Source organism: Diprion similis, chromosome 14 (assembly GCF_021155765.1).
Source record: "Diprion similis isolate iyDipSimi1 chromosome 14, iyDipSimi1.1, whole genome shotgun sequence".
In the NCBI taxonomy this organism is placed as follows: domain Eukaryota; kingdom Metazoa; phylum Arthropoda; class Insecta; order Hymenoptera; family Diprionidae; genus Diprion; species Diprion similis.
Genome location: NC_060118.1, coordinates 8,515,871 through 8,530,163, shown reverse-complemented (window position 1 = coordinate 8,530,163; position 14,293 = coordinate 8,515,871). Strand labels below are relative to the sequence as shown.

The following is a 14,293-nucleotide window of genomic DNA, read 5'->3' as shown; positions in this document are numbered from 1 at the left end:
GCATTTCGACTTGATCTCTGAAAGCGCGCGGAGCTGTCGTCTATCTCCGTTTCACTTTGAAGGAAAGGCTTTAAAGCTCGTTTTGCACAGTAACCGGAAGTCGAGAGGGTGCTATTGTTCCTTTTATACGACCACGTATCCATAAGTATCGGCTTTCTTTTCTTTTTTTCGTCTGAATAGGTAAGATGGGAATTTGTGACGGCTTTGAAAAGCTGCTTTAAGCTCCAGATTAACGAGCGATATTTTTTGCAATGTGAATTTTCGCTTCTAAATAGAGAATGCATTTTCAAAAGCTTGTTGTATTTTCATTTTCTTTACTCTACTTCTGGTTTCAATCGGCTAAAACGTCTGGCCACGACGAATGATTGCCCCTAATCACAACTTGTCGATCGATGAAAAACGGTGCGCACGCAAGAAAATCATTTTCCGATTCCGATTGACTTCACCCCGGTTATCAGAATCGATCAGCGATCAAGTTCAAACGGTTTCGATCAAAACTCGATCGAGTTGAGTCGATCGGTATTCGGAGTTGTCAAAAATCTTCAAATGCAGTGTTCGACAAGTCTGAGTTGGAGTTAGATAAGCAAACGTGTGCCAGAATATTTATTCTCATCAGGAAAATCGAAATTTGAAACTTACACAAATTTTGATTCGTCACATCCGGTTATTATTAACCCCTTCATTGGCAGAGAGAATTCGACAAAAAGTGCCCAAAATGTCAGGAAAATTTTTTTTATCACGAAAACTTTTATGAACTTGAAATTCTAAAATTCAAAATGGCGGATCCAATAGTGCGATCGAAAGTGCAAAAAACGACTAAATTTTCACCTGAATCGAGTAAAGTTTTTGTTTTTTGTCCGCTATATTGACGCCGCTATGTTCAATTTCTAAATTTTGACTTCAAATTCGGATTCAGTGATCCCAAAAACACCAAGTGAGATTCGGATTTCATCAATTTTCTGAAAATCACATCACTCATGAATGTAGAAGATTCTACAAATGAAATTAGCCACGATCGATAAGAATTGTTTGACAAAAATGATCAAAAGTAATGAAATTATTCTGTCATTCCTAAAAAACAAATATTTTCCATTCAAATCAAAAGGTTTTTATTACAACAATTAAAAAAAAAAAATTCTACTAACCAAATCAACTTTAAATTCCACTAAGTTCTCAAACTTGTTTTCAACTTCATTTTTTTTTTTTTTGGGTAAATTTTTTTTCTCCATCTGACGTCAAACGAGGACAATCAAATCCAGATTTTTCCCGAACAATAAAATTTCCACCCAAAATCTTGAAGTCAAATACAAAAACAAAAGAGCTAAAAAAAAGTCATTCGACTGAAACGAATTAGTGAACATTGATTTTTCCACTTTAGGTTGAACAACTGTGCAGATCGAAATCGCATTTTGCGTTATATTAGAAACGTCGTCTCTTCTTTCCGACCGGAAGTGATTCCCCGTTTCGTCTGGCTTCAAATCTACCCCCGCAGTCTGAAACTAAAACGTATCTTACGGCACACGGTTTGTCTAGCATCAAATCGTTTGTACAGACTAAACACAAGTGAATTCTCTTTGCGCTGCGAGCTGTTTATTTTTAAACTCCACATCGTTTCGCAAACGTTTTGTTTAACGTATGCCGGCGAGATTTATCTCAATATTTCTATGCTCGACGATTTTTACTGCTTTTTCAAAAACGAAACTCGCGGTAGCCGTGGATCGTTTAGTTTCTTGATTCGTCCTCTGTATTTAACAGAAACAATTCATTTTCAAAATTTACTTGCTTCGGTGGAAAAAATTGCAAAGAATTTTACGGAAAATTCGAAATCGCGATTAATAGTTCAGCCAATTCCAAAAGCTTTGTTTCTGGTCATTCGATTCAATCAAATTAGGAACAGATAATCAATTACTGATGAATCTTCTCTTGATGAATTATACAAACAGACGAAGATGTTGATTTAAAATTGAATCGAACGAGGTTAATTAACGACTATGACAAGCTGATAGAGAGAAGAATTAAAAAAAGAAGAAGAAGAAAACTCGTCCACTGTACAAGTAAATTGTTAATTACAGTTCGAAATTTTTTTTTTTTTCTGCCGTTTACAACAGAACAACGATTTAAAAATCGAGTAATCACCGATAATTTTTAGTAAGTAAATGCAGTCGGTTAAAATTAATTGTACAATCAGATTCGGGATGAAAATTCATCAAAAAATCACATGATTCCTTTCTATGATAAACTATATATATAATATGTATGAAAAAAGTTTGATTGCAGTGTTAAAAACTGTAAAAAAATATGCGTGGCCTATTTTTTTTACTTTCATTTATTTCTCTCGTTTTGATGACACGAGGATTGACACCGATGACTTCGTCTACATTAATGTAAGACCGGAATTGAAAAACGTGACAAAGTGTGGCCGTGGCAGCGGAATTGGGTCGGCGTACGCCGCGACGTCGAGACGCCGTGCGTTGGTATAAATATACCATTCAGGGTCAACGTACGTCTCGAGATTCTTCTTTCTAACATCTGTATACATATATATATACATATATTGACGTTGCAAGGTGTCTATGTAACGAGGCTGAAATATTTGTGAATGGAGAAAATTCTCGAGCTAAAAAATTTCGCGTTCATTCTCAAATCGAAATTGATTAATAAATTACACTGTTCTGCAACGTAATCCTCCTTCAAGCAAAAATATGATCGAAATGATAGTATAAAAGTGCCGAATCTAGATCAGCTTTTCATATTATGCTATCACGTATATATTACGTGATATGATTTTTTTTTTTTTTTTAATGTTTAAAACTTAAGAATGCCCACTTTTAGAATATTTTTTTTAAAGAAAATGACAACGCTTAAATCAATTCGAGTTCAAGGGCTTTATTATTTATTGTTTCAGGAAGATTTTCAAAAATTTTCATTTCAAAATTAACGACAATATCGCGTCATGACGGATACAAGTAGTAAACGATATGCCCCATTCCGCCATTTTGTCAATGTTCCTCAAACTATAAATAATAAAGCCCTTTAACTGGAATTGCTTTAAGCGTTTAAATTTTCTTAAAAAAAAAATCTCCCAAAAAAGATATATGAACAATAAAAAAAAATCATATTACGTTATGATGTATATATTCTTGATGACATAAAATGGATATCTGATCTAGATTCGGCAGTTCTATACCTTCAATTCTATTGTATTAGTTAATCAGAATACGTATTGCAAAAAGAGATATAAAAATTTAACGAAATCGTTGTACGAATCGCTGAGGCTAAATTATTATTATTTATTTTTTTTTCTCAACAGTTATTTCGTGACGACAAAATCATCGTTTCAATCTCCTCCTTCACTTTCGAAATTGTGTATTAATTATTTGTGATGTGATTTGATTTTGATTTTTCTCGAAAATATGGGAGATTTTTTTTTTTTTTTTTTTTTTTTTACTCAGGGAAAAAGACAGACCTTAGAGAAAAACTAAAAGATGAGAAATGATGACAAACTTTTTTGTTCGTTTAACTTATGCTGTTCACGTTATCTTCAATTAGTTATGCTTTTGAGAGAAAATAGTTTTTTTGCAAGGAATAAAAAAAAATCTCGGTCTTTACTCGGTTCAGTACTCGGTTCATTAAATTTCAGGCGACACCCATTTCTGTTTTCTTTTTTTTTTTTCTTCTTCTTCTTCTGATTCTTTCATTTCTGATCAAAAATCCACTCACTGTTCGTTCGAAGCATCTTATAATTTTCCATAACGTTCTTTGAACATTTATTATTCATTAACAAAAGTCACTTCATAATCAATACATGCGGCATTTTTTTCTCAAAACTATTAAAGAACATAGAAAAAATTTATTCAACGCCAATATCCAAAGTGATGTTTTTCATGCATTTTTATTTTCACACGACATTTGACACAGTCGATAGTAAAAATTGTATGCGTCAGATAACACACGACGACAAAAAATATTTACATATAAATGTCGTTCTGTTTTTTTTTTTTTTTTTTTTTTCCTCCAAATTTCTATTGAGATAAATAAATTTCGATTCTACACATTAAATAATTACCTTAACGAAACTTTTATTTACAACTAAATAAGTTTGTTTTTGTCTTTTTTACGTTGATAAATTAGTCTTGAAGTTTTGGTCGATAGCTAATATGTCTGCCCATTTGTAAGAATAAGGAAAACGTTTTCGCCAATATGCGATGGACTTTATCTTTATTAACGTTATCAGGGGCAGTAATAATGAGAGCGTGATTGTGGATTACGTTTGTGGTTTGATACGAGAAAGTCTACACGAAAATAGAATAAATACAAAAGATATTGATTTTTAAACTTTTTTTATCAATTCAATTACACTTGTAGCTTACTATTAATTATTAATCTTTAATAAAACTGATTCAAATACAAAATTGAAGTTTGTTGAATTGTTATTTACATTAAATATTTGAGAAAATATGAAATCTTTCCTAAAATCCAAAATATCGTTACGATTTCTACACTAAAAAAAAAAAAAAAAAAAAAAAAAAAAAAAAAAAAAAAACCCATATCGAATAAAACTTTTTTTTTTATCTATTGGTTACGTAGAAAAATTCAAAATTTGATATCTAGACGCCAGAACTGAAACTTTGTATTGTCAGAGTGATTTCGTTGTAATAATAATAATAATAATAATAATAATAATAAACTGAATTTCCCACGCCTCGTTAAGTCGTTTGCTTAATGTTTGACTAAATGAGTATTTAATAGAGTGTTTCCAGATAAACAGAAACTAATTTTGCATTCAATTAACACCGGCAAAATATATATATATATATATATATATATATATAATGACCGATTTTTATATAATTATATATATATCAAGTGTAGTTTGATTGGTTTTAACAGTTTCACGTTGTGGAAATTCGTTTCTTGTCTTGATTATATAATTTTTTTTCTGCCATTATCACGCAGAATATTGATTTTCAGATAATCCTAATGATCTTAAAATGCTGATGAAGTTGATACTGATGGCATTCTTGCCATCAGGTATTTTCGGATTTGGAAAAACCGTTACAATAGGTAAGCCGATGATCCTTCCTCTCTGTCAGCCGTCTTATCAATATCTCAATATTTACAAATGTCTCTCCGTTACTTTCTGTAACTTTCTAAATGCCATCGGTTTCAGCGCGCGTGCGCTATGCTGCCACAAAGTGTAATTAGCGCGCCATCTTAATACGGACTGAAATACGTATAAGGCATAGAAATAATTGGTTAAAGAATAATTTTTCTTATTCAAAATCACTCATTTCAAACGAGTAATCGTGACTTTTGAATAAATAAATTAGCAAATTCGATTTTTTTCGCGATAAGAATACATTTCATGATTACACAATGCCAAGGTCAATATAACGAGATAAGATTTTATTTGAACCAACGAATCGTCGGCTGAATTTAATAATGATAAATTTGATCGACGATTTTTTCTCTAGGCGGATTGTTCGAGGAGGATGATTTGAGAGCAGCTGCGTTTAAGCTGTCCGTTAATGTGTTGAATAATGAGAGACACGGAAACACCGAGTTGCCCAAACAGTTCATCGAAACGCGGATAATTACCGTTAATAATGATTCCTATGATGTGGCACAACACAGTAAGAATTTTTTGATGAAATGAATTCAAATCATTTATTTCCAAAACAATTGACAAGCGGCTCAATGGTCTAGGGGTATGATTCTCGCTTTGGGTGCGAGAGGTCCCGGGTTCAAATCCCGGTTGAGCCCAACTTTTTTTCTTTTTTTTTTTGCTTCTGGTGTAATTTTTTATCAAATTTCTTGTTCAATGAAAAATTTATTTAACAAATTGACAAGGTTGGTTAATATTTATTTCTGTTGTCATGATTATACGATCGAACGTTTTACGGGATTTTCAACAAAATGTTGGATTAAATTGAAGAATGAATTTAATGAGAACTAGAATTGATTTTCAGTATGTGACCTAGCTGACGAAGGAGTGGTAGCGATTTTTGGTCCAAGTCACAAGATTACCTCCAGGCAAGTGCAGAGCATGTGCGACACGATGGAGATCCCTCATATCGAAGCGAGGTGGGATTCTCGACAGATACGGGGAAACGGACTGCTCAACATGTATCCGTATTCTTATACTTTGTCGGAGGTAAACTATTCGAGCATTCGAAAACGAGAGTGGATGGATTTTACGCAGTCTGACACCGTTTTAGCCGAATTTTTTTTCGAACGGAAAAGCTTTTGTTTGGTTCCTCATTTTTTTAACGTTGAAGAGTTGATTTATGCTGCTTTAGTTCCTACGAAATCGCGCGGCTTAATTCCGGAACGGATAAACTTGACGGAAAAAAGGTAGAGAAGAGAAAGAAAAAGAAAAATCGTCGAAAATGAATCCCGATCAGATTGTATGCTTAAGGCGATGAGTAACGACAGTTTGATAGCAAAATTGCACGCATTCGATTGCTGCTTGTAATTTAGTTTCAAACGTATCACGAAGCTTAAACCGTTGTAGTTCATGGGATGCGGATGCTTAACTCGAAGCGTAAAACGTTTTATTATCATGTGTAAGACATTTCTGTGTCCGATGCATGTACGTTACGCAGAATAAAAAATCGACGGTGATAAAAAAGTAGTTACGTTACTGTGGGAGCCTCTTCTTATTTGAGATCTCCAGATCCAAATATTATGACGTCGGCGTTGATCTCGTGTGATTTATCACCCTGCTCACTGTTGAGATGGTTTGAATCCTTATATCAAGGGTCAATATTTCCATCTCAAACGAATCTTTTTCATTGCTGCAGAAACTATAATTCAGTATAATTGTTGTTCATGTATTCATAGAAAAATGTTATTGAGAAATGAAAATGAAGAAGCATACATTCGCAAACGCGCCAACACAAACCATTTCATTCAAAAACGTCTGCACAGGTATACCTGCAACTTGCTAAGGATTTTGATTGGAAGGCATTCACGATACTCTACGAAAGCACCGAGAACCTAATTCGTATGCATGAACTTTTGAAAATGTGGGATCGCCGGGGATCCACAGTTACCGTGAGGCAGTTATCCGAAGGACCGAATTACAGGTGTAAATTCAATGCTCAAATTACTCGATTAAATTTCCTCTGAAAATTTCCAGAGACGGCAAAAGAAATCAGTCGATGCGGGGTTTGCTTTAGAACTGAAATAATTTCAAACTTTACATGCCCAACCTACGTCTTTTAGCAAAAATCGATGGTGGCGATACTTTTTTGATCGTTACTATAATGTAATAATCGTTTTTCCGCAGGCAAGTTCTAAAACAGATCAAGAAGTCTGGAGACCTGAACATAGTTCTGGACTGTTCGATTGCCATACTGTCAGAAGTTTTGAAACAGGCTCAACAAGTTGGCTTGATGTCGAACAGGCACAGCTACATTATCGCGTCGTTGGTAAATCATAAAAAAAAAAAAAAAAAAATTACAATCCATAGAAAGAAAATTTTCATCCACTTTCTCTCTTTCAGGACTTGTCGACCATCGATCTTGAGCCCTACCAATATGGCGAAACAAATTTTACCGGATTACGTTTGATAAACCCCGATGATCCAGTGGTCATTGAGACCTTTGACAAAAACGCACTGGAATGGGGCGTTGACAGTCCTTCTCTGATTTCGGTAGAGGCAGCTCTGGCTTACGACAGTGTCCAAGTATTTGGAAGAGCCCTGAGACAGCTGGACGAAGCCGTTGTAGCTGACACGAAATCTTTTTTATGTCACAACGTGACTAGCTGGGAGCATGGATCTAGTCTGATGAACATCATGAGATCGGTGAGGAAATGTTTTCTCTATATACGTGCTCTAGAGATTAAGTAGAAAATCATCGTTCAGGAAACTGAGTGAGAAAGGAATCAGGACTTAGTGGTTGAACAAAGTGGTTGGCTTTCAGATTGAGACTACAGGAATTACTGGGCTAATAAAGTTCGACTCATCTGGCTACCGCAGCGACTTCCATCTTGACGTTCTGAGCCTGGAACCAAACGGCCTGGAAAAGGTTGGATCGTGGAACAAGACGAAAGGGATGAGTTATCTTCCGAAGCCACTACTGCCAGAGGAAATCATCGAGATCAGTCTCCGCAACAAAACGTTCATCGTTCTCATAGCGATAGTAGGTGCCTTGAGCATGGAGATCCATTGACAGAATGCAGAATGTTGGATTCGATGATCAATCGATCAATTTTTCCCAGACTCCCCCGTACGGAATGCTTAAGAAGTCGCCGAAAAAGGAAGTTGGGAACGATATGTACGAGGGTTTTGGTATCGATATCATCGATCAGCTATCCAAACTTCTGGGCTTCAAATACATCTTTGAGGTCCAAACCGATAACGTTTATGGTTCGAAGAATACTATTACTGGAGAATGGAACGGCATGATAAAGAAGATCATGGAAGACGTTAGTTGGTTGAATAAATGTTGGATAGTCGATATAAAGAGCTTGCGAAACTGAAATACGGTATTGCTATCTGTCACAGAAGGCGGACCTTGCCATCACTGACCTCACAATCACGGCCGATCGTCAGGAAGCCGTAGACTTCACGATGCCGTTCATGAACTTGGGTAATTGCGAAGTTTTCGCATTATTTACTTCCAACTCACTCCCAGTTCTAGAGAATAAATCGGTCTGTGTGTTCTAGGGCTTTCACGTTCAGAAGGTTTCCTGATCAGTAGAAATAGACTCTGTAACAGTATTCAGTTACAATACTTTCCCATTTGTTCATCAATTTGCGACAAACTGACTATTGGTACATCTGAATTAGTCAGGGTACAGTAGGAAAAAAATTAAATCAATTCTTTGTAGAAACAATCGCATGCTGTTCCACGCCAAATATTACCTGAAATATGGTCAGAGACGATGGAAAAAGCAAAAGTATAAAGGGATGGTCTATGCATGTTATAAATCAGGAATGTAGGTTGGAGTGCATGTAAATATTAGAAATCAGTTGCGGAGCCCCTTATGCTCTTACGGGTAAATGTTTCACTGACAGTAAAGGTCTGTCCTCACAGGGATCAGCATTCTATTCACGAAACCAAAGGCCGAGGGATCCAGCCTCTTTTCTTTCTTGATGCCATTCTCGAATGCAGTTTGGATGTGTCTGCTGGGTACCTACCTCGTCGTCTCCTTGCTTTTCTTCGTCGCCGGTCGCTTGTGTCCGGCTGAATGGAACAACCCTTATCCCTGCATCGAGGAACCTGAGGAACTGGAGAACCAGTTCAGTCTGAAGAACGCCTTCTGGTTCACTATCGGTGCCATCATGCAGCAAGGATCGGAAATCGCTCCCATGTAAGTCCGGATGGAAGTTGAGAAGTTTCTAATTATATCCAGTAAAGTGCACACTGATGTTTCGTCGGAGTTTCTTGCGTTTGCTGAATGGTTCCAAACCATTTCCGGAAGAACTGAAAATCAGTAATTCGATCGGTCATTGTTCAATGTCTTTCCATTTTCAGAGGCATATCGACCCGCATGATGGCTGGTTTCTGGTGGTTCTTTACCCTGATCATAGTCTCCTCTTACACTGCTAACTTAGCGGTATTTTTGGTTATTGTATCGAAGCCACAACGTATTAAGACTGCCGCAGATCTGCTCAATAATTCGTATGGCATAAAATACGGAGCAAAAGTGAGTGGCTCTACCATCGATTTCTTTAAGGTAAGTCACTTTCGGTCATTTTCACTTAAAAACTTCGTGATCTGCGTGATACGATACAAAATATCAACTTTGGCAGTCATAGAGAAGTGCATAGTAAATATATCGGGTGAGACTAGTGATAAAGAAATTTTTTGAGTGAGCTGAGTTTTGCCGTGACATTTTAAATGTTCAAGCCTACTCAAAAATTTCTGTTTTTATCACTAGATTTTCCCATCCTGCAATCTCAAGACATCTCAGTATACATCCCCTCAGATGTTTCTCTGTTTACCTACGCATTTCTTGACACAGAATAATAAATCTCATTCTCAAAAACAGACCTCGAATGATCCGGTCTACTCAGCGTTGAAAGATTACATGCTAAAAAATCAGAAAGAAGTAATGCCAGGCACGAATGATGAGGGTGTGAATAAAGTTATGCATGAAAAATACGCCTTCTTCATGGAGTCCTCAACGATTAAGTACGAAGCGGAAAGGAAGTGCAACCTTACCCAGATCAATGGTCTACTCGACGCAAAGGGCTACGGTATAGCAATGAAGAAGAGTAAGTTCCATTTCCATTATTCTTTTACGTTGTATTATCACAACCTCATTCTTTCACATTTCCCTATTGCTGAATGAAATAGCGAACCTACAACCAATATTTGGGTAAAACGCACAGAAAATCCATCCTTGATCCAAATCACGTGCGTTACAACGAACGTGTTTCAACACTTTGGTAGCAGAATTTCTGGAAACGTTTTTCAAGTTTTGATATCTGTTTTGAACAACATTCTGATAATTATAATCTTAATTTTCAAAAAGGGAAACTCGAATTATCTTTCGACTGTACCATCGGCCCAGAAATTTATCGAACCAATTACTTGATTTCAGATTCAAAGTATCGAAACGCACTCAGCACTGGCATATTGAAACTGCAAGAAATGGGGGTCCTGAAGGATTTGGAGGACAAATGGTGGAAACAGAAAGGAGGAGGTGGTGCGTGTGATGTAAGGATATCGAAAGGCTGAAAAACAGCATTATTTATTTGAATTATAGGGTGAAGAGAAAAAACAGTTGAAAAATTTCCCGCAATGAATTGTTTCTGCCAATGATGGTTAACATGAACAAACCAACAGAATTTATATGTAAACAAATTTGAATAACATATGTGCAATATATCAACAATTTGAGTACAGGTTTCATAATGAGGACGTTTAAAGTAATTACTTTCAGGTGTTTTTCATCCGAATGAAATGTTTTGATCAGACCATTTCTCTGGCTAACACCAAACAGCACTTTCCTCACAAATGCATAGAAGCACTCAAAATCCGGAAACATCCCAATAACATCAATTGGGATAAAAGATATCAAACCCGTGCAATTTGGAACGATTTTTTTGATTGATTGATTGATGGGCCAGTCAATTAAAACGACACCCGATTCGTCAAATCCAATAGCTCAGGATAAATAGAGACACCCTGTATAGGAGCAACCAGTATCACGTTGAGTTTCGTTGTTTAAATGTTTAAATCCATTCAATGTCCACAGGAAAAGGAATCCTCAGATGGTCAGCCCTTGGGTGTGGATAACGTTGGAGGCGTCTTCGTCGTTCTGTTAGTCGGTGTAGCTTTGTCTGGAGTCTACACAGCTTGCGAACTGCTTTGGGCCGTGGGTTGCACATCGATAAGGGAGAACGTGAGAGTCTTTAAAAATCTTCAATTCCAATCGTGCTCCGGTTCCTCTTCCGGTTTAGCCAATTCGATAACCGACCTCCACCCTCGTCATTCCCTTGTCCAGGTTTCCTTCGTGGATGAGATTAAGGAGGAGCTGAAGTTCGTCGTGAAGTGCAGCGCCGCGACTAAGCCGGTTAGACAAAGGAAGACTAGCTCTCGTTCTCATGGGAGCCATGGAAAAGGCAGCAATGGATCCAGCACTCCACCCTACGGCTTCATGCCCACTGTTATCACTACTTCAGCGGAAGACGATTAGCGCGATAAACGTATGGTGAACAAGTATTCATACGCATGGAAATACTTAGTTTGGTCTTTGGTCTCCATTCAACGTCACTGAATCATCATCGAAACTGTATCAATCGATTCGATAACTGGCGAAATCTTGAACAATCGTATTATTTTTAATTTGTTTTTTATTCGTTACAGGGTACATGGCGGATGAACTGCGGGATTACTATGCATTCACTTGAAGAGTTTAAACTGTCTAAACTGGGTCATCACCGCAACATTGGAAATTGTTAATTACAGCTTCTGAGAAATATACTCGAGAAGTAGTCTCGGGTGAATGTAATATTTAATAAGCATAGTGTGTTGAAAATGTCATACTAAAATAATTCCTAATGAAATTTATTTTCGGCTTTCAAGCTCATTTTTCATAACTTTTCTACTTCTTTCATAATATTTTCAAATCTCGAAAAGTAGATTGTCGGCTGTAATATTTGATAAGCATATTGTATTGAAAATGCCATAATACTGAAATAATTTCTAATGAAATTTATTTTTAGCTTTGAAACTCATTTTTCGTTACTTTCTTACTTTTTCCATAATATTTTTAACTCCCACAATGTGGGACTACATCGGCCTCGTGATTGCTAAGTAGGCTGTCCCTGTTTTTAAAACCTCAAGCTCAACAAAATGAAACATGTTTCGAATTTTTCATTAGCAATTTATACATGTCGGATAATGCCATGAATTTCACTTGATTGCATAATTTTCGTACATGTTCGATACCTGAAAGTACAATGTAATATAGTTCGCACCGTGATAGGAAAAAACCTTCATCGAATTTCGATTCGAAGCTGAAGAGTTGCAGATGACTCGTTTTAAAATACCAGTTCGCAAAAAAGTAGAAAATTCTGTTACTGATCGGACGACCTACGCCTAAATTCATATTCACTCAGTGACAGGACTGTACATGCGGTTGCCTGCGAGCAGGCGCATCGAGGCCTCAGCTCGGTAGCGCGAGTGAAGTTTTCTGCGTTAATAATGAATCAGATGTTTTTCAAAAGCCATAGGTGTCTCACGTAGGCCAAAAAAAGAAATTGCAAAACCAGTTTTGAATGAAAGGAAGAGAAATTGGATTTCATTTTTCAAAACAAATCCGCCCTTGACTTTGAAGATAGATAAAAACTGCAGATTGAAATCAAGAAAATTCAGTTATTGGTTACTTTGAAAGAATCCCATTATTCTTCCTTTTGTTCAACACGGAGTCGTACTTGTTTTTAATCGGATGAAATGAAATAACTGAATGATACCAATTTGACAGAAGTGCTTCTCAATAAACTCTCCGTCAAGTTCAAGTCGAATACTTAGTCGTTACTAGATCTTATTGAGTACAACAGCTGTTTGTTGGATCATTTTCTCTTTTAGTTTTTCATAAATGAAGGCATTCCGTAATCGAAGGTAATAACGCTGTGCCAAACTAGTGATATCCACACTTTATATGTTATCAATGGCTTGCACAAGTCGCAGAATAAAATAGTTCATCACCTTGCGCACGAGTTGCAATCGAGCAAAGGAATTTCTGCTACATGTGATAAAAATAGCAACGAGTTTCCTCTCTCTCTCTCTCTCTCTCTCTCTCTCTCTCTCTCTCTCTCTCTCTCTCTCTCTCTCTCTCTCTCGAGTGTTATAGACATAAATATGCTCACCTATTTATCTATGTACCTATCTATCTATCTCTGTTTTTGGTGTCAATTTTCACTATGCAGATCGCTTCGAATGTATCGCGCAACGTCGTGCATGTTTCTAGCCATATCGGCCATATTTTAACTTATCATAAATTGCACCTGACCTACCACACTCAAAAAAAACCTTTTTCTTTTTTTGTTTAAATCAATGGGTCGACGCATTTTGTAGAAATTTTGTTCGTGGGAAGACTGCATTTTCTTGCAAGTACCAAAATTGATTAAAATATTGGTTCAAAATTGCAAATAAATTTCATTGTATAGACAATAGACTTATAAATACGAAATAAAGATTTTAATTTAGTCGATGTAATGAAATAATACTTTTTTATGGTGTTATTAAAATATTGGATACCCTCTGGTAGATTCGACTGAATCGATTCCTACAGCACGCTAAAACTATTCGGTGGATAAAGATTCGTAAAATTTATAAAATCATGAAAGCTATTAATGGATCATCGCTATCAAATAACATGTTACATCGTAGACATGCAAAAAAAATTTTGTTGAAGTGACAGAATCTATGGAATTGTGGTGCCAAACCTTTTATAGCAAACACCCTTGGCATATTTTATGTTCATCAAATTCATCGATTAATCACACCATGATTTTTCTCGTGCTTTTTTAATGTAAGCTTCAGTTTCTTTTAGTCACATCATCGAGCTAATGAAACGGTTTGCATTCTGTTTTTAATATTCTGTATCATTAAGTTTTTTCAGAAAATTTCTCGTGCGATTTTTAAACAAATTTAGCAGCGACGATTCTTCCTCAAAATTTTGTAGCATAAAGGAGGAAGAATTATTTAAAAACAGTTCGAAATTGCCGCATAAAAAAAAATTGATACATTCAAAAAATAAATCGTGGAGAATAAACAGAGCCTGCAAACGTCCGGTAGAGACGGATTTGGGGTCACCGTACGACGAAGTA

The 14,293-nt window shown here is 36.2% G+C and overlaps 1 protein-coding gene and 1 non-coding gene across 2 annotated transcripts; both read left to right on the top strand.

Moving 5' to 3' along the window:
* LOC124414582 (glutamate receptor ionotropic, kainate 2-like) lies at nt 1-11,916 on the top strand. The gene is made up of 17 exons (XM_046895557.1): nt 1-180; nt 4,972-5,064; nt 5,475-5,633; nt 5,970-6,154; nt 6,931-7,088; nt 7,292-7,433; nt 7,508-7,810; nt 7,929-8,147; nt 8,227-8,433; nt 8,513-8,597; nt 9,045-9,321; nt 9,486-9,687; nt 10,003-10,228; nt 10,558-10,673; nt 11,215-11,361; nt 11,464-11,670; nt 11,826-11,916. Exons 2-16 carry the CDS (start codon nt 4,992-4,994, stop codon nt 11,653-11,655), a joined length of 2,691 nt encoding a protein of 896 aa, XP_046751513.1. The 5' UTR covers nt 1-180; nt 4,972-4,991; the 3' UTR covers nt 11,656-11,670; nt 11,826-11,916.
* Nucleotides 5,692-5,763, top strand: Trnap-ugg. The gene has a single exon. It is a non-coding gene; the product is annotated as a tRNA-Pro (tRNA).
* Nucleotides 11,917-14,293: the final 2,377 nt, after the last annotated feature.

What these genes read in the sequence shown, in the direction of transcription:
- LOC124414582 (XM_046895557.1), top strand. Translation starts at nt 4,992, where the DNA reads ATGCTGATGAAGTTGATACTGATGGCATTCTTGCCATCAGGTATTTTC. An exon ending in TAAAGAAGATCATGGAAGAC is followed by an intron (nt 8,434 to 8,512) that starts GTTAGTTGGTTG and finishes TATCTGTCACAG; the next exon opens with AAGGCGGACCTTGCCATCAC. An exon ending in CGGTATAGCAATGAAGAAGA is followed by an intron (nt 10,229 to 10,557) that starts GTAAGTTCCATT and finishes ACTTGATTTCAG; the next exon opens with ATTCAAAGTATCGAAACGCA.